The sequence below is a fragment of the Gopherus flavomarginatus genome, chromosome 16 (assembly GCF_025201925.1).
Source record: "Gopherus flavomarginatus isolate rGopFla2 chromosome 16, rGopFla2.mat.asm, whole genome shotgun sequence".
Taxonomy (NCBI): Eukaryota; Metazoa; Chordata; order Testudines; family Testudinidae; genus Gopherus; species Gopherus flavomarginatus.
The window spans coordinates 3565543-3591398 of record NC_066632.1 but is presented as its reverse complement, the minus strand read 5'-3'; the positions used below and the strand labels follow the sequence as shown (position 1 = coordinate 3591398).

The following is a 25856-nucleotide window of genomic DNA, read 5'->3' as shown; positions in this document are numbered from 1 at the left end:
ATGGGACCTTCCCTGGCCAACCCAAGGTGAGACACCCCAGAAAGCCACTTCATGGACCAGTGGTTAGAGGAAGGGACTGGAAGTCAGGACCCCACTTCCACTGCTGACTCACTACGTGAGCTTGGGTGAGTCACCATGCCTCTCTCTGCCTCAGTTTCCCCATCTGTAACACACGGATGATAATGACAACACCTCCCACCCTCCCCGCATTAGGGCGCTCTGATTTCCACTATGAGCAGCCCTTTGATGCCTCAGATATTGCTGATCCCGAGTGTCCTGCAGGGTGGGCTCTGGGGACGGCGTGAGGGAAGCAGGACCATTGAGCATCCCTTGCAGCACTTCTGGGGGGACAGCCTCCCTCTGCGAAGGGCGAACCCCAGCATAGCAGGGTTCGCCTCGTGTCTCCCTTGCAGTCAGCCCACTACCTCCTTCCGCGCCTCCTCTCTCGCTCCCTGCTCAATTCTTTCTTTAATTAAAACCGGGTTTTTCCCCTGGCTGGCCCAGGAGTGAGGCATGGAACCCATTACGCTGCCTCATTATTGTTCCAAACTTTCCCAAATGGCAGGTTATTAGGAGCAATAATCTTTACTCAGCGCAGAAGCAGGGGGATATTAACCCCCTGCCTGACCCAGAAGCATGCCCATTGCGGGTGCATCTGGGGGTGCATGGTAGCCAAGTCACGTGACCAAGTCATGTGACCTTCCATGGGTCACACGGGTAGGGGTTCAGACACCATAATCCTTCTGAAGTTTTGCTTTTCAAGCTCATTATATGTATGGGGGACTGACCCACACCACAGTCAAAGAGGAAAGAGGATCCAATTGGAGTGCTCTAACCACTAGACCCCACTCCTTTCTCAGTCCTCCCTGCTCTAACCACTAGACCCCATTCCCCTCCCAGAGCTGGGGACAGAACCCAGGAGTCCTGACTCCTAGTCACCCTTGCTCTAACCACTGGACTCCACTCCCTTCCCAGTGCCAGGAACAGAACCCAGGAGTTCTGCATGACTCCCATGCCCCTCTGCTCTAATCACTAGGCCTCACTTCCCCTGCAGCCCCAGGTGACCCTAAAGAGCATGGTCCAGCAGCAAGGAGCTGCAGCTGAGATTTTAGAAGGGAGGGATGGGCACAAGGAGCCCAAGCCCAATGAGGTTTCAGGTACCTAAACCTCTTAGGCTGCTTTGAACCCCCTGGGCAAGGAGCCCATCTCTTTCTCCTCACCTCCAAAGAAAGCAGAGACAGATCAGCCAAGCGGGGCCAGCGAAGGGTTAAACCACCCAAGTGAGACCTTGGCTCTAAGCCTGGGAGATTTGGCTGGGTTTGAAAAGCCCGGGGCGGGGGGAGAAGCAGCTACTGTCCCAGCCAAGGGGGATTTTTTATGCTCCAGAGGGTGAAGAAGTAAAAGGGGACAGAGCCTCACCCACCCCCACCCCACATGCAATCCCAGTCGAAAAAAGGGGCAGGATCTAGTAGGAATCCCCAGGCATTAGGTCTCTTTGGGAGAGACTGGCCTCTAGTGGATGGAACCCAAACTGCACATCATTGTGTCCCAGACCCTGTACAGCTTACAGCTAAGGGAGAGTCTCCTTTAGCTCGGGGGTGGAGTGACACTGTACCTCAGAACAGCACCCTGGAACCCCCATATTCACCACGGCGATAGGAGTATGATGTGTTTTATACAATGCAGGCCTTGTGAGGTATCATTTTAAAAGTATTGATCTGATGAACCTGACTATGCTGTTGGATTGGCTGCGCGATTGTTGTACCGGGAGTTATGGCATATTGCTGTGTGTGCTACTGAAATACGTGGGGAGGTGGGGAGACACCACAGCCGGCCTTTCAGTTGCAAGAAAGGAGCAGCCATCACTGGCCAGACAAGAGTTGATGGCCCATCAAGAAGAATCCACTCTCCCAGAGGCTCCTTAGAGAGAACACGTAGGCAATGGGGACTGCCTGATGGGGCTGGCTGACCAATGGGGACTGCCTGACCCCCACCTCGGGACAACTGGAAGAAAGTATAAAAGAGGGCAGTGACATCATCACTTGGCCTCTCCTCCCCGCCCCCCCCAATCTCAACACCTGGAAGATCATCTGGAAGAAAAAGCCTTTGCACTAGGGAGATTGGTCCCAGGCTGGAAGCAAATCCAGCCTGTGTACTGAGAACTGTGAGCTGCCGTAACTTCTGTTGGGCTGAGAGACTGCTTGAGTCAAACCTTGCTCAGGCTGTTACCGTTAGATTCAGACGGTGTTTCTATTTTTATTTCGTAGGTAACCAATTTTGATCTCTATGCCTGCTACTTGTAATCACTTAAAATCTGTCTTTCTCTAGTTAATAAATCTGGTTTCTATTTTACATTGAAGAGTGTGGCTTTGGTTGAAGTGCTCGGGGAATCTCAGCTCAGATTACAAAGGCTGGAGCATTTCCTCTTGCCTTTGAAGAAGTGGCAAACTAACTAATGAGCTCGCATTGTCCAAGGGAGTCTTGATCAGTGTCAGACGGTATATTTTTGGGGTGCAAGGCCAGGGGCTGGGGTGACTGGCTGGCGCCTCTCTCTCTATGATTCATGAGTGGCTCAGGGAGCATTCATGCAGTTTTGCTGGATGTGGGGCTCCACATGCTGATGGCTGAGTGACCACAGTGCCTGGAGGGGTTTGCTGCTTGTCACAGGCATAGCACTAGGTGAGACAGCCCAGACTGGAGAGTTAAGGAGGCACAGCAGCACCACAGTTCCAGTTCTGCCCTGGGGATCCCATCACAGGGGGCCCGGGCTTTTGAGCAGAAGGGGCCAGGTTCTAGTCTGGCTGTTGCTGTGAAATTCCCAGCTGCCTATGGGATTGTTACAGGCTCATTAGTGCTATACTAGAGTGGGGGAAACTGAGGCATAGAGAAGGAAGGTGGCTTGAAGGTCAAGGAGCAGCAAAGCTAGGAGTAGAACCAAGAACTCATGGCTCCTAGTTTCACCACACACCCTGCTCTAACCACTAGCCCCTCTCCCCTCCCAGAGCTGGGAACAGAACCCAGGAGTCCCGACTCCCGGTCCCCCCACCTCTGGCTTGAACTGCTTGCCCCTCTCCCCTCCCAGGGCCGGGAATAGAACCCAGGAGTCCTGATTCCCAGCCCATCCACCCACCTCCAGCTCGAACCACTTGCCCCACTCCCCTCTCAGAGTCAGGAACAGAACCCAGGAGTCCTGATTCTCAACCCACTCCCCTCCCAGAGCTGGGACAAGAACCCAGGAGTCTTGACTCCCAGCCCACGCACCTCCAGCTCGAACCACTCACCCCACTCTCCTCTCAGAGCTGGGAATAAATCCCAGGAGTCCTGATTCCCAGTCCACCCTGCTGTAACTGCTTCTATAGGCCAAGCTCACTCCACAAGCCAGGGTTTCCTTGCATCCCTATACTGTCCCTACATACAAGCTCCCTGGTGCCACTCTCCTACCCCCTCTATTTCAGGGACTCCCTGCAACCATCCCACCCCCTCCTTCACTCCAGGGCCTCTGTATCCCCTCATCTCCTCCCATACCAGTGATTCTGTGTGCCCCCATTCCCCCCACACACACCACGATTTCCCATTCTCCCCCACCCTATGCCAGGGGCTGGGAGTGTGCCCCCACTCCTCTCCCTTTCCCCCCTCCCCCACTGTTCTTAGTCTCCTTTTTCCTTCATCTTCACTTTCTCTTTCACAGCACCGACATTTTAAACTCCACTGGGGTGCGTGAGGCTGCAAGGTGCTACCTTCTGCCATCAACCGGCTCTTTGACCTAGAAAGGATTACAGAGGTGGCTGTGCTAACCAGAGGCCAGGGGCTCCACGTGCCCCCATTTCCTCCCTCTTGGTTTTCCTGATTCCTCCCTGCCCCACACACCAAATATCCATAGAGCTCTGCCTGTGGATGCCTGGAATATACCCTGAGATTTTGGAAGTGATGGGATACAATATTCAAAAGTCATCACATTGCATCCAAGCAGAGAAATGCTACCCAGGTCCATGTCAGGGCCTCACAAGCTAGGCCAAATATTAATTTTATGACATAATATTCTCTACAACATATAGTATATTTTGTATGTCATGGTATAATGTTTTGACATGTTTAGTCTAGAGAAGGGAAGGCCGGGGGGGCGGACATGATCACAGGTTGTTCTAAACAGTGCTCAGCTGTTCTCCACGCCCACAGAGGGGAAGACGAGGAGTCAGGGAGTCGGCCCACGGAGATTTATATTCAATAATAGGAAAAAAATCTCTCTTGTGTCTCTCAGGCTAGTTCAGGCTCTAGAACTGGTGACCAAGAGAGGCTGTGGGATCCCCGTCATTGGAAGATTTTAAGAACAGGTTGGACACACGCCTTCAGGGCTGGTCTAAGGATATTTTGTCCTGCCTCAGTGCAGGGTGCTGGTTCAGATGACCTTTCAAGGGCCTGTCCAGCCTGAGGTTTCTGTGATAGAAAGGAAATGTTTTTACCTTATCGAAACATTTCCATTGCTCTGAATCAAACACTTCTGGAATGTTTGTTCCATGGGAAATTCCAGCTCCTCGTCCTTATTCAGAACAAATGTCAAAACGCGGGAATCCCCAGCAGATCAGATCAGATCAGAAATCCCGTTTTCTCTACCGCATCCCTGTGCCTCGTCCACATCTGCCAATTAACCTGCAGTAAGGTCGGGCAGGAATTTAACGTGCATCATTTCTTCCTGCTCAGCTCCAGGTACGGGTGTACTTATTCTGCACTCAGAGGGCCTTACTCTGAATGTGCTTAATGCAGAAAGCTGGGAGCAGCTGAGCCCTGAGTCCAGCTATGAGGACACAGCACCCCCATGTGGGATTGTGAAGATGCCTCTGGCCCGACACCAGAAACCCCAAACCCTTCTTGAGCAAACACAATCTGCGGGGCAAGGGGGAAACTGGTGGCATCTGTGTGTCTAATTTGAAATGGACCCAGTTAATTTCCTTCTAATTGCAGAGAGATTCCCCTTGGCCTACAGCCTGAGCAGGAGAAATGTCAGGCCAAAAGGGGGCAGGATTGGGGGGTCGGGGGAGCTGAGGAAGTTAAAAGGAGACTGAAATAGACCAGAGCTCCTGCAGCATTACCCCCAACCATCCCAGCATGGGCCATCTAGACTGTGCAGGAGACCCAGCCACGGGCACCGGTATTTCCCATGGCACCTATGGGCGACTGCCAGCTGGTTTCATCACTCACATGAGCATGGGGGCTCAGGGGCTGGGCTGGGTCCCCAGGGAAGCAACAGGAAGGATGAGCAGCACGCACGGGGTAGGAGGAAGGAAGCGTCTTCCGCTGCTCCCTGAGTGAGAGCCAAGGTAAAGCCAGAGGTATGGGGCCAAGCTGAGCTGGGCGGGGCGATGAACTCCCACCTCCACTCCCTTGGCTGAGCCAGTGTCAGATCACCCTACGCCAGGCTGAGCTGGTTTCCACATTATGCCCCCTACGAGACTGGTCTCTGTGTCCCACCCTCCCCCCCACACACACACACACATATAAGCCAGTCTCTACGATGAGGACAAAGGAGAGCCTTTGGCACACAGGGACATTCCCACTATGGTTTCTGACACACACACAGAGCTACCTTCTCCCCAAAGCTTGCGGGAGCCCAGCCCTCTCCTGCTGCCTCACAGGCTCCTGTTCAGTTACCAGTGCTGGGTTGAGGTGGATACAGACTCACACTGGAGCTGCACACACCTCACCGGGCACTGATCAGCGCCACCAAGAACAAAGGCCCATCGCGAGCCAAGAGTCCTTATCCGCAAGGGGGCACCCTGTCTGTCCAGGCCTGGTATTGTGGGGATTGCTCCATACTGTGCTAGCAATGCCAGGGGCCTGACAGTTTGCAGAGCAGAGCAGGTGAAAGGCTCAGGGCATGCCAGACAGGAGGGGTATTTAAATGAGCACCCTGCCCACCCCAGCGAATGATTTCCATTACATGAGCCCACTGGGGCAACTGGATCGAGACAAATCGGATCAAATAAGGAACCTTCTGTTCCTGGCTGGTTCTGGCAAATGGCCGGCAAGACATATACCAAGGAAAAAACAGGAGATAAAGAGAGGTTCCCTTGCAGAGCTCTGACAGTCCCCCACAACCGTAACCTGCACACACACACACCCGATATCCCAGCCCCAGGCTCCCACCCCACAGCTCTTCTTGTCCTTACAATCCCAATCCACACACCCCTGCTAGCCCAGCCCTGGGCTTCCACTCCCCAGCTCTGCTGGTGCCCCTCAGTCCTGACCCCCAGATCCCTGCTAGCCCAGCCCTGAGCTCCATATCCCCTCAGCCCTGTTGGTGCCCCTCAGTCCTGACCCCTAGATCCCTGCTAGCCCAGCCCTGAGCTCCCTATCCCCTCAGCCTTGTTGGTGCCTCTCAGTCTTGACCCACAGCCCCCTGCTAGCCCAGCCCTGTTGGTGCCCCTCAGTCCTGATCCACAGGCCCCTGCTAGCCCATCCTTGAGCTCCCTGACCCTCTAGCCCTGTTGGTGCCCCTCAGTCCTGACCCACAGCCCCATTAGATCCAGCCCTGAGCTCCCTGACCCCCCAGCCCTGTTGGTGCCCCTCAGCCCTGACCAGGGGAGGGCTGGTCAGAGCTGAGCTGCAGTCTGCTATTGAAGGCAGGCTAGGGATGCCCCTTCACATGGTAGTTTTGCCCTCACCCTCTCCACTCGGGGAGCAGAGAGGAGCAGAAAGCCGGGTGCGAGCAGCTGGGAGCTTACCCCCCACCCTGCTGCGCCAGCCACAAACTGCTGGGCAAGGGCGCCCCCTGGTGCTCAGCGTGCACACACGTCTGGGAGCAGGGACTGGGCCTTGCCAGGACAAGCCATTGCTCCCAGCAGGTCTTCCCCTGGCTTGGTGAGTGATTGGGGGAAGGAGCAACAGGCAGGGCAGCAGTGCAGGAACCTCCAAGCAGCTCCACGGGTAAAAGGACTCAGAGGCCAAAGGGGAGAGAAATTTGCCTGCCTGCCCGCCCATCTCTCTCAATCTCTCTCTCTACCAGTCCTACCTCCCGACCGATGGACATGCAAGCCATAGGTGCAATGCTTTTCGCTCCCAGTGTCTTGTCTCAGCAGTGGTGTTTGGCCCCGGCCCTCCATCCTGTCCTCCTCAAACAAATAAAATACGTTCTGGAATGGGACGTCATGTCGGGGCTCAGCCAGGAACCGGGTCTGCCTCGGCCAGTTGGTGACGCTGGCAGCACCGGCCTCCTGGCAGGGTTCAGAATGATCTGAGCACAAAGAGAAAAAATCCCAACAACCCAGAAGTTTTCCCTCCAAATGGGGAAATGCTCCTGACCCTTGTCGCTGTGCTCTGAGCAGGGGCAGTGTGAGATTCTCGGGCGGGATGGGGTGGTGCTAAGCCCTGGGAAGGGACCAGCACACCCATTAGGAGGGGACATTATTTTCTTTTCTGAGCCAAAGAGCCACACAAGTGGCAGACGCACTCTGCATGACACACACATGCCTGCTCTCTGCCACCGAACACGGATCCACAGATGTGAAGCCCGGACCCAGACCAGCTTGTTGGCAAAAAAAAGCCACCCACACAGGCCCCGTTGCGGTGTTGCTTCTACTGAGTTCCAGATTTCCGCACTTCACATCCAGCATGCTCAGCGGATGGGCCTCTGACAACGAGTGAAATTTCAGTCCACACCCCCGACCCCCGGCCACTCCTGCTTAGTCAGGTGGAGCAGGGCAGGGAAAGGGATCAGTCTCAGCCAGTCCAAATAGCAGCAGAGTGAGCCACACGCACGCACCACTCCCAGCCATGGGACTTCTGTTCTTTCCTGAAGGGATCACGCTAGGGGAGCTCAGCCTACGTAGCCCATAACTTTACATCTTCGGATTTAGGGGCATGGACAGAGCCTGAACAGCAGCGTCCCATTGTTAATAGAGAGATTCCCCCGACAGAGACAAACACATCCTCCCCACATAGACATGGAGACCCCCTGACACCAGACTCACAGATCCTCCATTACCGACCTGCAGATCTCCTGACAGGCAGATCACAACCACAACCTACGTGAACCCGAAACCTCCACAGCCCAGAATGGGAGAAGGGAACGAGATACTATGAATTACGCCAGGGACCACGCTACTGCCAAGCTACTGTGGTGACAGACATCAGTGCAAATCCCTCAGATAGCCAGATGGGGGCGGGGGGGGTATGGGGATAGATAGATAGATAGAGGGGGTGTGTGGGGATAGATAGATAGATAGATAGATAGATAGATAGATAGATAGAGGGGGTGTGTGGGGATAGATAGATAGATAGATAGATAGATAGATAGATAGATAGATAGATAGATAGAGGGGGTGTGTAGGGATAGATAGATAGATAGAGGGGGTGGATGGGGATAGATAGATAGATAGATAGAAGGGGTGTGTGGGGATGGATAGATAGATAGATAGATAGATAGATAGATAGATAGAGGGGGTGTGTAGGGATAGATAGATAGATAGATAGATAGATAGATAGATAGATAGATAGATAGATAGATAGATAGATAGATAGATAGATGGGGAGTGTGGGGATAGATAGATAGATAGATAGATAGATAGAGGGGGAGTGTGGGGATAGATAGATAGATAGATAGATAGATAGATAGAGGGGGAGTGTGGGGATAGATAGATAGATAGATAGATAGATAGATAGATAGATAGAGGGGGAGTGTGGGGATAGATAGATAGATAGATAGATAGAGGGGGTGGATGGGGATAGATAGAGGGGGAGTGTGGGGATAGATAGATAGAGGGGGTGGATGGGGATAGATAGATAGATAGAGGGGGTGTGTGGGGATAGATAGATAGATAGAGGGGGTGTGTGGGGATAGATAGATAGATAGATAGAGGAGGTGTGTAGGGATAGATAGATAGATAGATAGATAGATAGAGGGCGTGTGTAGAGATAGATAGATAGATAGATAGATAGATAGAGAGGGTGGATGGGGATAGATAGATAGTTAGATAGATAGGGTGTATGTACACAGCTGTATGCCCGCCATTCGATGCGGTGTTAGGACAGCTGGCCAGGCAGGCTACTCCACAGACCCAGACGGGGGCACTGAGCAGGTTGATAGACATAAAAACCAAAGATCGGGTTCCAGTTTCAGCTGGGGAGGGGTAGCACGAGCCGCTTCCAAGTGCAGCGGCACGACAGCCTGGCGCCTTCCACCGTCTCGCCCAGGTGCAGGAGGCTCTGCTCTCACACCTGCTGCCTTGTCTCCGTCATCCCTTCCCCCTCCCTCCATGTGCAGAAAACAACACCGGTGCGAGGAATGGGGGTGGGGGGACGACCAACCCCCTCCCTCCAATGCACAAGAGAAAGGCCATCTGTGCTAGGCAGTGATGAGCAAAGCGCTCCTCCAAACCAATCTGGAGTGGGGGGGCCCGGGGCGGGGGTGGCGCTGCGCGCGACGCACTGAAAGGGAGTCAGACCCTTTGGCAGTCGTGAATCAGTGAATTATTAAGATCAAATTAGTTCCATTTATCAACTCGCCCAGCTGAGCTAGCGGCTCGCTTCTCCCCCAGCCGGGCATTTGCACTGCTGCGGCGGCTGGTTGCAGTTTAATACAGATGCCAAGCTCGTAATTCTAACGAAGGGTGACAGGGTCACCTTGACTCCCAGATGCTCACATTCTGACAGATGGCGCTGGCAAACCTGATTAACTGCCACCGTGCCAGCTCTGATGCCACCTGCATCCCTCCCCCCACCCCCCTTTGTCTCCCTCTCCCAAAGTAGTCATTACCGAGCCATTGCTCGGCTTCCAAGGTGGGCGCGGCGCAAAAGGGGGGTGGGGACAGCTCTGGAGCAGGGAGCCGCAGGATCTGGGGACTCAGAGGCGTCCTCATGTCAATGACGTGAAAGGCAAAGGGACCCACTGAACACAGGGGGTCTGAGAGCTCTTCTGAATTCCCCTCTGCTTGTACTGAGTCATATGATTAGATAGATAGATAGATAAAGGGGGTGTATGGGGAAAGATAGATAGATAGATGGGATGGATGTGGATAGATATATAGATAGATAGATAGATAGATAGATAGATAGATAGATAGATAGATAGATAGATAGATAGATAGAGAGGGTGGATGGGGATGGATGGATAGATAGATAGATAGAGGGGATGTCTGGGGATAGAGAGAGGGGGGGGGATGTCTGGGAGAGAGAGAGGGGGGATGTCTGGGGATAGATAGATAGAGGGGGTGGATGGGGATGGACAGATAGATAGATAGATAGAGGGTATGTCTAAGGATAGATAGATAGATAGATAGATAGATAGATAGATAGATAGATAGAGGGGATGTCTGGGGATAGATAGATAGAGGGGGTGGATGGGGATGGACAGATAGATAGATAGATAGATAGATAGATAGATAGATAGATAGATAGATAGATAGATAGATAGAGGAGGTGGATAAGGATAGATAGATAGATAGATAGATAGATAGATAGATAGATAGATAGATAGATAGATAGATAGATAGATAGATAGATAGATAGATAGAGGGGATGTCTAGGAACAGATAGATAGATAGATAGATAGATTAGATAGAGGGGGTGGATGAGGATAGATAGCTAGATAGATAGATAGAGGGGATGTCTGTAGATAGATAAATAGATAGAGTGGATGGGGAGAGAGAGAGAGAGGCATTTGGGGATGGATAGACAGAGAGATTCCTGCAGTGCCCCCTCCCTGCTGCACTGGAGCACACCATCTACTGTGGTACACTCCCCCCTCCCCCCCCGACACACACACACACACATTCCCTGTCACCCTGGGTCAGATCAATGATCCACTCAGCCCAGTGTCCCACATCCTGCTGGACTGGTCTCTCCAGTTTAACCTCCCATCTCCCACCATGTTCATTTCCACCATCAGGCTTTTCGCAGTAGCCAACCCAGATGCTTCGGAGGAAGGCAATGACCCCTGTCCAATGCACGTGACTCATTGTGCCACGTGCTGAGTGCAGCTTTGAAGGAGAATTCCTCCCCAGTCACTATGGCGATCAGTCTACACCCTGAACGTCTATAGCTACAAGTGTTATTCAAAGACCCAGACCCAGCCCTTCCTACTCCCCAGTCACTGCATTTGAGTCTGCAGCTTCCTGCAGCAGGGAGTTCCACAAATTGAATGTAAAAAAATGTCCTTTACATGTATCTCCTATTCCAATCTGAGCAGGCCGTTCAGCACTCTGCGTTCTGTTCCCAACTCTGTGAAGGCAGTGGAATTCAGGGGTGGCTAGGAGTCAGGACTCCTGGGTTCTATCCCTAGATCTGGGATAGGAGTAGGATCTTGTGGTTAGAGTATGGAACTCGGACTCCTGGGTTCTCCTGCTGACTCACACAATGTCAGACACCTTATTTGCCCTGTCTCTGCCTCAGTTTAACCACCCGCTGTGAAATTAGGCTGACGCTGACCTTCTTCTGAGTGGGAGTGGCAAGACTCAACGAAGGTTTGGAAGGTGCTTTGAGCTCTCGAGCAGGACAAACGGTTGATGCTAGTAGCACCCTCATTCATCACCTCCTTGAGGGACACGTGATCATTCCGAGAGCAAACCTCAGCCCACCCAGCACCTCCTGAGCAGTGTGAGTGCCCTGGAGCTCCTCCTTCCAGTCCACATGCCACACAGCAAGCCCCTCGGCACGTTCTGCTTCCCCTGGGAGTCCCAGTTTAGAGACGGGAAATGGAGGGCCAGATCCGCACAGGCAGTGGGAGTTTGGCATCTAACTCCTTGGAGGAGCTGAGCCCAAGAGATTACAGGACTCATACATAGGAATTGAACCCAGGTATCTGATCTCCCAGGCAAGCCCCCTAACCACTGCACCATCCTGTCTCATAAGCTTTCTCTCTTGGCAAAACTGCCCCGGAGGCAGCTCTTCCACTCGGTCATGGCCTTCACTAGAGTTCCTCCCCATTTACAAAACGGGGACCAGAATTGGGCCCCTTGATTTCAGCGGGAGCAGCATCGGGCCCAAGGGTGTCACAAGAGCATCAGATAGACTGGCTCTCAGCCAACACCCGGCCCCTACATACAGGAATACTGTGAGTGGAGCCCTCAGTGGGATTAATGGATCAATATGTCGCATCAGCTGCTGTCCCGAGCGGCTGGTGCTGGGGATGCGAGGTCAGGTGTGCTAACAGAGCAGAACTTATGACCTGTTCTGAGCCACGCAGCCCCATGTACAGCTTCAGAGTGAGACCCACACATCTGACCACTCGCAGAGAGTTCTCCCTACATCTAAGCACTCGGTGTGTCGCCACATGGGTTGGTTTGTGCGGCCTGTGTATGGAGTAACTGCTTCAAAGTCCATTATACAGGGGAAATATTGGTTGTTACTTCGATATGTGTGTGTGGACAGACAGAAAGATAGATCAGACAGAAGTGTGGAGAGAGAGAGAGAGAGAGAGAGAGAGATGGGTGTAAATGGAGATAGATAGATAGATAATGCAATGTTCACATTACTCTAGTAGCAAAGCAGCGAATGAAATAGTCAGTCCACCCCAAACTAGGGTGACCAGATGTCCCAATTTTATAAGGACGGTCCCAATTTTTGGGTCTTTTTCTTATATAGGCTCCTATTACCCCCCACCCCCGTCCCGATTTTTCACATGTGCTGTCTGGTCACCCTAACCCCAAACCCATGTCAATGAACACTTTGTCCCCTCCCATGTGGCAGTCTGTCCACACCACTTGATATGCAAGAAAACTTCTTTTTAAACTGTTTTGGGATTTTCCTGACATATGCTCCAGGGACTATTTCTCACATCACTCCACTGGCAAAGCCAACCAAGAGGTTTGGCTTAACCAGGGCCAGTGTTTTCCAAAAGCGGTCGCTGAGCTTGGGTGCTTCCGCTTTGGGGGAATCAAGCTGAGATACACTCCACCCCCACCAAGTTTCCACCCACATCTCTGTTTCGAGCTGGAGGCCCCCAGCTGTCCCAGGATACACAGATGGATTTTAGGGAGAAGACAAACATCGCCAAGCAGACGTGAGGAGACTAGAGGGAACTGGCTGCACCTGGTGACCCATGACCCCTAAAAGGAGACGGGGAGTGGGCAAGAGACGACCAAGTGGCCTGTAGAAGACATGGAGCCCATCACCATAGTTAGGGGAAGGTTTTGTTGACCTGTCTGGAAGCTGTTAGAAGCCCAGGAGCCAGGTCTCAGGAGCAAGTGGTTGTTGGCTGGTTATTGCCAGTCAGATGGCTTGGGATATTTAGACACCTGAGACTATTTCTGTCGGGAGGGGAGAGCTGTGAGGGAGAAAGACAGGCTACAACTTCACCAGATGGGCGCAAACAGATTGTCTGCGAATATGGAACAGTCGCCGGGCCAGCTCTGCCGAGATTCAGTGCGGCCGGCGCTGGGGGCAGAGGAGGAGCATTCTGAGAGGGACCTGCCTACATCCCAGAATACTGACAGGAGCAGGCCTCAGTATGGCTGGGTTCTCTTCCCACCGGGGCCTAGTGCTCAGAGCGCAGGCTGGGGCATCAGGAATCTGGAGGTCTGTTGCCACTTCAGGAAGAGTGTGTGGTCCGGTGCTTAGAGCAGGAGGCTGGGAGTGTATTTCCAGCTCTGGGAGGGGAGTGGGATCTACTGGATAGAGCAGGGTGCAGGCTGGGAGTCAGGACTCCTGGGTTCTTTTCCCAGCTCTGGCAGGGGAGTGGGATCTAGTGGATTACAGTAGATATTCCTGGGTTTTAGTCCTACCTGTTTGGCAGTGTGGCATTGGGCAAGCTACTGACCCTCTCTGTACCTCAGTTTCCCCATCTATAAAACAGGGACCAGGATAACCCATGTTCTGACTGCCCCTCATTGTGCCTCATGCAGCCATTTCATCCCTGGGCCCAAGGTTCATGCCCCACCTCCCCAGAGAGAGAGAAGCAGAGAGAGACTCCCAGATCTCATCCTCCTCCTAACCCCCCCTGCCTTCCCCCACCTACAAAGTTGACATCCAGTGGCCAGTTCCATTAATCACAGTGGAGGCAATGAGGAGAACTCAGGCGTCCTGCGGCACCACAAGCCTGCTGTGAGCGCCTTTGTTCTTGGTGCACAATCTGAGCCAGAGGTCATGTCCTGTGACCCAGCCAGCTCTTGGAGAGGGGACACCTGGGAGCAGGAGGTGATTTCACAGGTTGAGGGGTCTGAACCCTACTTTGTGGGGTGGGGCCCAAACATGGCAGGACCAAGTCAGACGGGGCGGGAGCGCGCTTCCCCCACTACTGCAGAGTCTGGCGCTCTATCAAAGCCTGCGGGTGCAGAGATCGGGCTCTGAAATTCAGCAGATCAGGCCCATCTCTGGCTCACCCAATCAAAACAATGGCTGTGGGTAAGAGAACGGCTCAGAGAAGCTGCGCCAGTCCCCAAGCCACATGAACGCATCCCCCACCCAGTACAGGAGCCTTCTAGACATGGATCCTTCAAGAGTGGCGTGCCAGGCCTGGAGTTCCCTCTCCCCTGATGGCGGGGGGCCGCCAGGCTCCCGTGGATACGCCCCCTGGCAGCTTGGATGGCCTGCTCCTCTCCCCATGCCCCAGCAGGAATGGAGTCCTGCTGCAGCCGGGCCTGGCTCAGAGAAGAATCCGCTGCAGGATGGAGGCGCCCAGGTGACAAAGTGCCAGCTAATGCCATCTGCCACGATGCCAGGCACGGAGAGGATTCCACCCATCTGTTCCCTCGCTCGGATTAGGGAGGAGAAGGGCTCGGACTGGATTCCGAGGGGGGCCGTACGTGCAGTTCCCTCTGCCCTAGGGAGAAGCGGGACTGAGCCCAGCCCCTGTTTGAACAGGCTCAGCAGGACAGCACTTAGCGCTGAGGAAGAGGATGAAGAGGAGCTGTGCAGAGGAGCAAGGGGGAGGAAAAGCCCCAATGTCACCATTGTGAGCACCCCGTCTGACCTGTCTAACACAGGCCTTCCCTGGGCCCCGCTCCCTGCCTACAGGGTGAAGCTAAGGGAAAGGATTGGGGTGGGGCTGGCCCCCCAACTCCCACCTCCCCGTAGGGCAGGCGGGCAGCCCCTACTGCGGAGCTGTGTGCCAGGAGCAGCATTAACCCAGGCCCACACTCCAGCTCACGGAGGCCTGGGAATGAACAATGGGCACTAGGAAAACTCCCCTCTCTGCACTCAAGGCTGCGGCATCTGCTGCACTTAAGAGCAAAGGATGCTGCCCCGGTCTGCATCTGCACACACCCAGGCCACCCACCGGGCCCATCCTCCCAGCCCCCTTAAAAGCCTCTAAAAGCCTCAATTCCCCGTGGCCTTTGCCACTGTTACTCTTGCCTTCACCACTGCAGCTTCTCTGCCAGCAGCCCCCTGCCATCTTGGTTCCAATCTCTCCAGGGCTGGGATGGCAGGGGGCTGCGGGTCGAGACTGAGGAGCACTGGCAGAGCTGTGTGTATGGGGGAGCCCAAGGCTGGGACAGTGGGGGCTGTGGGTCGGGAGTGAGAGACGCTGGCAGAGCTGAGTGTGGGGCTCAGGGCTGGGATGGCAGGGGGCTGCGGGTCGAGACTGAGGAGCACTGGGAGAGCTGTGTGTATGGGGGAGTGCAGGGCTGGGACAGTGGGGGCTGCGGGTTGAGACTGAGGAGCACTGGCAGAGCTGTGTGTATGGAGGAGCCCAGGGCTGGGACAGTGGGGGCTGTGGGTCGGGAGTGAGGGGCACTGGCAGAGCTGTGTGTATGGGGGAGCCCAGGGCTGGGACAGTGGGGGCTGTGGGTTGAGAGTGAGGGGCACTGGCAGAGCTGAGTGTGGGGCTCAGGGCTGGGATAGCGGGGGGTGGGGGTGGGCTGTGGGTCAGGATCAGGATGCACTAGCAGGGCTGCACAGAGACGCTCACCCTGCACTTTGCCATCCTCGGCCTGACTCTGCCACCTCCCATCACCCTGTGTCTTATTATAAATGAATGCCCCAACCCCCACCCCCATTGAGATCCACCCAATGCCTCTGGGATACATAGCCCTGAGCCCCATCCCCTGCTCTAGCTTGTCATCCCAGCAGCAGGACACCAAGCACGACAAGAATTGGGGCTGGGACAGGCCCACACAAGGCCATCTGCCAAGACAATGGGACTGATGCCGTCCGGGCAGGCCGCTCACGGCCCGGATGCCCCCTCCCACAGCCGGGTCTTTATTTGTGCGTGCAGGACTCCATGAAACCATCCCCCCCACACACTCCCTGTGATCCTGTTTGCTCCCCAATTCCCATGCACCGCCTGGCGCCCCCTTGTCCTGCGGCCATCTCTGTTCAGCGGCCTCTTGACACCTGCCTGGATGGCTTGGCAGGAAGGGGAGTAAACACAATCAGCCATGGGCATGGGGCCATGGGCTTGGAGCCCACAGCACTGGCGAGGGGGCCACACAGGATCTAGGAGGCTGACGTCACTTCCAGCTGAGGAGTGATTTGTCACTGGGCTGCTCAGAACAAGGCCTGACCGAAGGACCGTGAGAAACATAATGTGTTTATGTGGGGGAAGTGAAGGGGTTGTAACCATCTGGACGGATCCAGTGGCCCTGGGGTCTATTCCTGGCTCTGCCATTGACTTGTTGGGTGGCCTTGGGCAAGTCACTGCCCCACTCTGTGCCTCAGTTTCCCCTCCCGCACTTTATCTTGTTTATTAACTTGATAAGCTCTTCCGGGCAGGGACCGTATCTCACTCGGTGGGTACGTCTACACGGGAGCTGGATGATGGAATTTCCACTCTGAAGAGACACACCCACACTAGCTCTGACTGAGCAAATGTGCTAAGAATGTCCAGGCAGCTGCAGCAGAGGGAGATGCAGGAGAAGCAAGCTGCCAGAGCACAATCCCTTCTGCAACATTAGGGATGTACCTGGGCAGTTAGATCTGTGTGCCACCATGGCTCTGCTTCCGCTTTCAGCCCCCTGTCACTAGGCACAACCCATTCCAGCTCCAGCACGCCCCAGCCCCGAGCTCAGCCAGGGGCCTATGCAGCACCTGGTACAAGGGGGGCCTGGTCTCCTTTGGGGTCTGCGCCCCACCTGGCACAAGCAGGGCCTAGTCTCCTTTGGGGTCTGCGCCCCACCTGGCACAAGGGGGGCCTGTTCTCCTTAGGGGTCTGCGCCCCACCTGGCACAAGCGGGGCCTGGTCTCCTTTGGGGTCTGCGCCCCACCTGGCACAAGGGGGGCCTGATCTCCTTAGGGGTCTGCGCCCCACTTGGCACAAGGAGGGCCTGATCTCCTTAGGGGTCTGCGCCCCACCTGGCACAAGGGGGGCCTGATCTTGGTCAGGGTCTTAGCAAACCCCGGCATAACGGGGCAGAACTTAGTCAGATCAGGGCCCGGTGATGCTTACACTGATACGGCTGAACTGTGAGGGCCACGGAGACAGACCCCCCTACCCCCAGGACTGACGCATTGTGGGGGGAGGAGAAGCGTGCCTTGCTGAGGACACTACCAGCTCTGGCATGCTGCAAACCGGCCACGCTCCTATCACGCAAAGGGAATGAGGAAATTCCAGCTTCTCCGAGTCTCTCGCCCCGCCCCTGCCTCGCCTTTGGCTGCACGCTCCCTGCAGATGGCAGCCCAGGACACTGGAGCGCTGGCTTCCTGGGGAGCTGGGGTTCGGAGCCTGGGCAGGCTAGCTCACCAGGGAGCTCCATAGGGGTGCTGGAATCTGGTCTCTCTCGGGGTACCAGAAGGCTGAGCCTGGCTCCCGGCTACAAAGCCTGGGAGCTGCTGCCTCTTTGGAGGATGACGGGGATGGGGAAGGGGAGGGGGGATGCAAAGTGCAATCTGCAACGTTACCAAATGTCCTGGCTCTCATGCCAGAGCCGACCATCTGCCTCCCCCGGCCTGCTCCCTGCCCAGCGCTGTGGCTGCCTGCCATGTCCAATCCCCACGAAAGCTCCTTGGGGGCCCCCGTTCCAGCACACGCAGGAACACAGAGGGGATGAGACTCCCTAGCGATACTGCCAGCCGGAAGCAGGGTCCCCGCTTTCCCAGCAGGGTTGCTGCTCATCGGCTAGGGAAGGGGCTTTTAATGCCAACACCCCCCAATTGCCAAGCAACCAGTTAGCTCATGCCCTGAGCACCTAGGACTAGTAAAAATCCCCTGGCACTTTTAGCAGGAGTCAGGGCTGCATGTCAGTCCGGAAATAAAATAGCAGCAGCAGCACTTATTTTAATTCACACACCAGAGGGTTTTCATCCCCAAGCAGAGGGAAGGGTTGTTACCCTTGTTTTATTTATGGGGAAACTGAGGCCCAGGAGAGCGGCCGCGATTTGCCCACAGTCGCTCGGAATCAGGACAAGAACTCAGGTGTCCTCGACTCCCAAGCTAGTGTTCTCACCACTGAACCATGCTGCCCGTCACCTCAAGCACTTCCAAGAGATGGCACCTGAATCAGTAAGAATCAGAGAGGGGCCCCAGGAGCTCAGCCAGGCTTGGATTTATCCTTGCGCCAATTCTCCGCTGCATTACAATAACCAAGGAGAGCCAGGATTTACATTTCTACAACCTGTTCCTCTGCCCCCTCCTCAGATCAGAGCCTGCCTCCCAGACTCCATATCCAGATAGACATCCTTTCCCATCATCCTCTGCTCCTTTTCTGCTGCCAGCGTACAGCTGAGGCCTGTACGCTCTGCCATTCTGAGTGCACACACTAGGGATGGGAATTAACAGCAATTCAGTTTCACTGGAATCAGAGGAATAATTTACCCAAGTGCAAAGTGAAATTGGATAATGGCAGGGCTCAGCCATCATGCGCCGCCCTGATACCCACATCCATCCCTCCCTACTCCTCCTTGGGAACCCGGGGGCAGGTCCAGCCACAGGAGCAATCCAAAAAAAGTCCAAAGCCTCAAGCCGAAGTCCACATTCCTTTCCCCAGGGTAGGCTCAGAATCTAGGGCAGCCCTCCCTAGCTCCTGCAAAGCACCCCCTTCCTGATCAGACCAGCCGTATGAATGGCTCTCTGGAGGTCACAGGCTTGACCTTAGCCAAGTGACAACAGCTCCCCTTTATAAAGGACCCCCAGAGCCCAGTCCCTCTATTTTCTGTTCAGCTGCATTTGCATGGGGAATCCCCATCCCTGGACATTTTTAAGATCTGGTTAGACAAAGATCTGTCCGGGACGGCCTAGAATAGCTTTGCTTGGTTCTGCTTCAGCCTGGGGAGCAGGGCCGGCTTTAGGCACTGCGGGGCCCGATTTGAAAGAGCTGCCGCCGAAGACAGCGGCGGGACTTCAGCAGCAGCTCAATTGGCTACCAGTGCCTTCGGCGGCGTGTCGGCAGAGGGTCCTTAGGAATGTTGCGGGGCTCTCTTAGGAGCACAGAGCCCTCTTAGGGGCACGGGACCCAATTCGGGGGAATCGGGTGAATCGCCCTAAGGCCAGCCCTGCTGGGGAGGTCCCTATAGTTCTATAATTCGACGTGTGTGACCCCACAACCGAACTCGGGGCCATCTGGAAGATTTTCCAGTTGCGGGGAGACCTAGGATAGGGGACTTAGAACCCACACACACACATACACACAAAACAAAAGCTAGAGTCTGACCCCAAGTACCTGAAGTTACGCAGAACACTCCCCCCCCCGCGCAAAAAAAAACTGTCCCTGCTCTGGGAAACGCAGCCCACTTCCTGATTAGGGGGATAGGAGCCAGCCTCGTTACGTTTCCATCACTGTCACTGGGGGCCACTTGGGCGCGGATCAACCCTCAGGCCTCGTAAATATTTCATCTCGCGGGGCCGTGGCACTGATGAAAGATTCAGAGAGAGGATCCGAGGCGAAGGCAGCAGGCGGGCAGGCCCAGGTACGAAGGACCAAAGCCTATGCCAACCCGGCCCTCCCTGCCCCAACCCGCGCGGCTCTTTTCTGTCTCTCTCGGCCCTGCTGCTCCTCACTCAGGTCAAATGGAGGTGATGCAGGCCGGAGCACAGCCAGTAGAAAGGTCCACAGGGGACGCCCGCCAGTGCGGGAGATGGGGGGAGCTGTCTGCAAAAAGTTGATGTGAGTTTTGTTATTTGTCTGCCGGTGCCAGAAGCCATTAAAATGTCGTCTTGTTTCAGAGAAGGGGGGTCTCTGAAGACAGACACTGACAGGAAACAAATAGGCTTAAAGAGAGCAAGAGGGAGCGAAGGAGGGACTTGGGGGGGAGAGGGGGAGAAGAGAGCCCCAGTCGGCCGCGCTCCTGCCGTTGACAAATCCACTCATCTGAACCAAGGCGTTTAATTAGCTTGAAAAAAGGGAAGTTGAGTTTCACTTAAAGTGTTCTGGCTCGACCCGGCTCGAGGGGGCCGGGGCAGGGGAGGCCGGGGAAAGCAGGGGAACCAGGGAGAAGTGAAGAAAGCAATTTGTCCTCCATTCTCTTCCACCACATGCAATTCGGCAGGGAACATTATGTCATTAGTGGGGCTCTTAAGCTTCCCTGGCTCGCTCCCTCTCTAGGGGGAAAAAGGAAGGGGATGCCAGTGAAACAATTAAGTAAAAGGCAGTTTAAAGTTGGCAGATGCTATTCGGGGAGCTGGTGCCGGATCACGGCTGGCGGGAAAGCTCTGCCAGAGGCTGACGGCTGAAGGGTATAAAAAGCCGGGAAAAGAGAAGCAAATAAAAGATGATGTGGCCTCGAAATGGCACCATCGGAAACTGCTCCGGTTGTGTCAGGTTAGGGGCTGAAGGCTGAGCTAGATGAAGGGATAAGTGTCAGATTTCCCATTGCCCTCCCTGCTAGCTATTGGGTAGGATGGCCTAGGGGTTAGGGCAGTGGCCCAGGACTCGGCAAGCCAGGTTCAGTTCCCTGATCTGTCACAGACTTCTTGGGCATGTCATGTTCCCCACCTCTACAAGAGGAATAATAATATTTCCCAACTTCACAGATAAGTTGTGAGGATAAATACCTTAAAGATTGTGAAGTGCTTCTGAGATCTCCACTGTTGAAAAACACTACAGAAGAGCTAGGAATTATTATTCGTTTTCCAGTCACTAATAAGATCCCATCTCTCTGTGGATAGGGGGCAACAGGGATAGTTCTCTGATCCTCTTGCCCTCTGTTGGATGGAATCAGAACTGTTCTGCCATGTGTTATATCCCTGTACTGTTGTGGTTAATGAAGTGACTTCTTTTGCTCAGGCTAAGGAGGATCCAAGCACTAGCACGTTGGAACAACTTACCTAGGTTGTGATGGATCCCTCACTAGCAATTTTTAAATCAAGATTGGATGTTTTTCTACCGGAGATGCTCTAATTGAAAACAGGAATTAATTCAGGAAACTCTCTTGCCTGTTACATGCAGGAGATCAGACTAGATGATCACAATGGTCCCTTCTGGCCTTACAAGCTATGAATTCCTGATGGTATCTCAATGGGCGGCATAGCCACAACTCCAAAATCCCAGGAAACTACCAATTTTTGTCACAGTATCATTCTGAAGCATCTTTCACCCAAAGGTGCCAAGCTGCATATGCAGGGCTCATTCACCAGCTGCTGAAATGCAGCCGTTTCTGGTGGACACAGCACATAGCTGCACACAGCAACCCCACACAACATCTTCAGATAGCAATACCATTTGCAACTGAAACCACAGCGGGGGAATTAAGGGAGGCAGAATTTAATTACCAAAGCTGGATATCAGCCAGAACACCAGGGTTAACACCTTGACTTTTGGGAAAAGTGCCTTGGGATATTTAATGACCACGGGTGCCCACTCGCCTCCCAACTAATCCAGCACTTAAAACCAATACAAGTAAACTGAGAGCGAGAAAATTCCTGACATGAGTTAATACTGACTTGGAGGGGGCTCTGTGGCAATCAGACCCTAATTATAGACCTGCAGTGGGGAAGGGCGGAGTCTGAGTTTGGATCAGCTTAGCACAGGGATCATTAGTATTACACTCCCACAGAAAGGCACAATTTTTCCAGAACAGTGGTTCTGGTGTCTCATTAAAAGTCATCAGGCTCAAAGCAAACAAACCACTGCATGTCAGTTTGGGTTTTATGGGGAGAAAGAATTGTTCCCACAGCCCAATATGTATATAAAACTCACTCATAAAACTCGACCTAGCTTTCCAGAGGTTGCTCAAAATAAGGTGTGGAGAGGAGGAAGGGAAAGCCATTGTTCCATTGTTAGTTTCACAATAGGGAGAAGGAAAAAAACCTTAAAGGAAGTAAGTGGAAGACTGAAGGACAAAATATCTAGGAAGGGAAATCAACACACTATGGGCTCATCTACCTGAGGAAATTTACCAGCATTTAAGTTTAAAAGTACCTGCCTGGGGAACAAAACTTGGATATTGGGCTCTTCAATCTAGGTGTCAAAGGTCTAGAAAAGGCTGGAACTCTTATTCCTAAATAAGGGGGTATTTTGGGGGGTTTAGCTATGTCACTTTGGAAGCTGGAGTTATATGGATAGATATATAACAGTATAATTAGATCTGTATAGTTATGCTAGTAAATTTCCCAGTGTAGATGCACCCTGACAGTTCACACTGGATTTGCGCTGCCACTGTGACATCACTTTCCCTTAGAACGGCGTTGGATGAAGCTCCAATGATGCTATACACAGGGTGCTAGAGTGCAGTTGATGATCCATTTGCAAAGGCCAAACTGGGGGGAGGGACAGATGGGGGGGTGTATGTGGGGGTGTGTGGACATGTGCATCTATCCTGTGTGTTACGGTAGAAGAAATGCAACACAAAGCTTTTCTAGGGTTCCCTAAATAGGAGCCTTACCGGTAAACTTCCTTAGACAAGCTGGTACCAGCTGTGCTGAGCTTGGGGGTTTCTCTCTTCCTGGCTGAGATGGCAGGAGCTGCACCTAGGAGCTGGTCACTGCAATCCCAGGTGGAAATCAAGTGTATCCATCAGGTTACAAGATAGGACATGGTGACATTCTGTGAGGTCATAAAGGTTAAAGTCCTTCACATTTCTCCTTGAGGCTGGGATACTCCAACACACCGGTATCTCAGACCCTGAAAAGCTGGTTCTTGATGTGGCATACTTTGGCACTACGCTGTCAGCTTGCATTGCAGGGTGTCAGATAACAACAACATTGCAATGTGACATTTTCACATCGTCTTATGAGGCACAATTTAGCAGCATTGTGGGGCATCGACCACTCAACTAGAGGCCAGCGAGCTGGTATGTCATCTGGACACCGTGTTTCGAAGCCAGGACATGGCATGAGGCCGTAATGTTGCAAAGTCTCCCTCCGATGCTGTTTCTTGTGACACCATTGAGCCACGAGATGATGGTATTTCATCTTGGTGCCACATTCAGACAGCACCCGTCCCCGCACCATCCCATTGTCTAGGTGCTTGCGAGTCATTCCAAGGCCACTTTCTGACTCAGTGCCCTGGTCTGAGGTCATGCCATGTTGTAATGTAAATGTAACCCATTCTGGGGGGACAGGTTGCCACCTGTCCAGGTTTTCCGCGGGTCGCCCCTTTGTGGCGGTGGCTGGCCGGGAGGCCTGTGAGGGCACAGAGCACACGCTGCCAGCTGGCCGGTTCTGTGGGCTCAGGCCCAGCCGGGCTGTCCCAGTTCTTTGTTGCTCAGAGGTGGCCGCCCTACGTGTGGGTGACCTGACGACACGTCGCCTGGACGCGACACTGACCCAGTGCCAGGTTTGACTTGTGGCCCTTTGTCTCAACTCAGCACCACGTTGCTAGGCGACGGCGCATTGGTTCCAGGGCACGGTGAGGAGACACCTCAGCCTGGGGGCAAATTCCCTCAGCCCCACTTCCGGTCCCCACTGCCCCAAAATGCCCCACTTCCGGTCCCCAATGCCCCAAAATGCCCCACTTCCGGTCCCCAATGCCCACTTCCGGTCTTTCTTGGCCTTCCCCAAACCAACTTCCGGCCTCCATCGCCCCCAGTTCCGGTCAGCGGGGGACGTCAGGCACCTCTCCGGGCAGCCCAAGCTGCTGCCTGCAGGACCCGCCCGGTGAGGTCACGTGACAGCCCAAGATGGCGGCGCCCATGCGGCGGGCGTGGCTGGGGCTGCTCCGGGCCGCCCGCTCCTATCACGCCCCGCCCCCGCGGCGCAGGCCGGGCGGCGTGTACCGGCCGGACCCCGACGATCCCCTCGCCCCCGCGTGGCAGCTGGAGCCCGCCTATGAGGCCAAGCTGTACGGGCGCCACGGCTCGGCCTCCGGCGTGGACCCAGCCCGGCTCTGGCCCAGCCCCGAGAAGCTGCAGGAGCTGGAGGCCGAGGAGAGGGAGTGGTTCCCCGGGCTGAGGGAGATGGAGGCGGCGCTGGACGAGAAGGAGCAGGAGGAGGAGAGGCAGCGGGTGGAGAGGTGCGGAGGGGGCCAGACCCGGGAGACGGAGTTTTGGGTCCTGACCGCCGTGGGAGGGGGCCCTGAAATGTGATTCATTCCTGGGGAGAGGGAGGAACCTAGTCATGGAGGGGTCAGAGACCCCAAAACCTGACCCAGCTCCTGGGGAGGGACAACCCTACTCCAGAGGTGGGAGAGATGCTGGAACCTAACCCTAGTCCTAGGGTGAGAGCCCCTATTTGGGGTGTGACACACTTTTTTTTTTTTTTAAGAATATTAGGGTTAGAAAGGAGCTCAGGAGGTATCTAGTCTAACCCCTTGCTCAAAGCAGGACCCATCCCCAACTAAATCCCCAAATGGCCCCTTCAAGGATTGAACTCACAACCCTGGGTTTAGCAGGCCAATACTCAAACCACTGAGAGCCCCCTCCCCCAAACACACTGCTATAGGAAATGCTCCAGACCCACTCCTATGAGTGTGGTTGCCAGGCCCAAGACCTGCCCTCAGGGAAAGGAAATGGTGACCTCTGTCATCCACCCAAATTACAGGGCAAGTCTTGGGAGCAGCAGTGGCAGTAGAGATACAGAGTCTGCCCCCTGTGGTGGTGGGTGTTTCACTGCTGGCTTGTTGTTTGTCCTCCTGGCAGAGAGAAGCTGATTGCTGCCAACATGGCCAAGATGCCACAGATGATCGAGGACTGGCGGCGGGAGAAGGCGGCACGCAAAGAGAAGGAGCGGGAGGACAAGGCCCGGCGGCAGCGTCTGCTAGCTGAGGCCCAGGAGCGTTTTGGCCACAAGGTGGACCACCGCAGTGCCAAATTCCAGGAGCTGGTGCAGGAGATGGAGAAGAAACAGCGCAAGGAGCTCAAGCTGAAGAAGAAACAGCTCAAGGAGGAGGCAAAGAAGAAAGCTGCTGCAGCTGCCGCTGACCCAGAACCTGTTCCTGTCTCAGCTGGGGCGGCTGAACCAGCCTAGGGGGGCACATGGTCTAGGAGCCTCAGGTTGGGTCACTGCTGGAGCCACAGTTGTCACTGGGCTAAATTCTGTTCCCAGTGCATGCTAGACAGGGGCTGAGCAGGGAGCTGGTGGCTCAGGTCTGGAATGCCAATTATGCTTCTCAGAGCAGCAAGTCAATACCACCAATTACTCTAATTGTGGGAGGGTGAAGCACTGGGTCAATGGGCACTGCACTGCAGTGTAGGAGCTGCCCCCTGGAGTGTGGCAGGGGGCATGGGCAGCCTCCCTCCCTCCCTGCGTGTACATCCAACCAGCTCAGCCTGGGTTCTTCAGCAATCCCCAGCTGGACTCAGATCTGTGCACAGGCCACCTAATGGAGTTCGAGTAAGGCAGAGGGAGGTTGTTGGAAGGTCCTGCTCGAATGCCCTAGGCTCCCCACCACTTCAGATTGGGAATGATACGTTGTGGGGGAGCTGGCATTCCCTTACAGAGCCCCGGGCTCCCGAGTGAACGCTGCTATCGGAGAGAGGGTGGTAACCGCATGGTGACTGTGTTAGGAATGTAACCACTAGGATCCTTTCTCAGCCAGTTCTGCCCCTACCAAGCCAGCAACCTGAGATCCCTGTACTTTGTATGTTGAAATAAAAGGCTGTGACCAGGGCCTTGGCTA

The 25856-nt window shown here is 54.4% G+C and overlaps 2 protein-coding genes and 1 long non-coding RNA gene across 4 annotated transcripts in view; 2 read left to right on the top strand and 1 right to left on the bottom strand.

The window, feature by feature from the left end:
* LOC127035495 (uncharacterized) overlaps nt 1–10534 on the top strand; it is a 167614-nt gene extending 157080 nt beyond the window's left edge. Inside the window, exon 3 of one of the 2 annotated variants that reach the window (XR_007769825.1) lies at nt 10354–10534. This is a non-coding gene — a long non-coding RNA (uncharacterized LOC127035495). Of the gene's footprint in view, nt 1–10349 lie in introns of both variants that reach the window. The other variant, XR_007769824.1, reaches the window with a different exon arrangement.
* The window catches only part of NFIX (nuclear factor I X), a 219537-nt gene extending 195880 nt beyond the window's left edge, over nt 1–23657 (bottom strand). The window contains exon 1 of the mRNA XM_050925424.1: nt 22684–23657. The gene's annotated coding sequence lies outside the window, so the exon portion shown is untranslated. The remainder of the gene's footprint in view (nt 1–22683) is intronic.
* Nucleotides 23658–23904: 247 nt separating this feature from the next.
* On the top strand, nt 23905–25856 carry GADD45GIP1 (GADD45G interacting protein 1). The gene is made up of 2 exons (XM_050925447.1): nt 23905–24251; nt 24877–25856. Exons 1-2 carry the CDS (start codon nt 23920–23922, stop codon nt 25202–25204), a joined length of 660 nt encoding a protein of 219 aa, XP_050781404.1. The 5' UTR covers nt 23905–23919; the 3' UTR covers nt 25205–25856.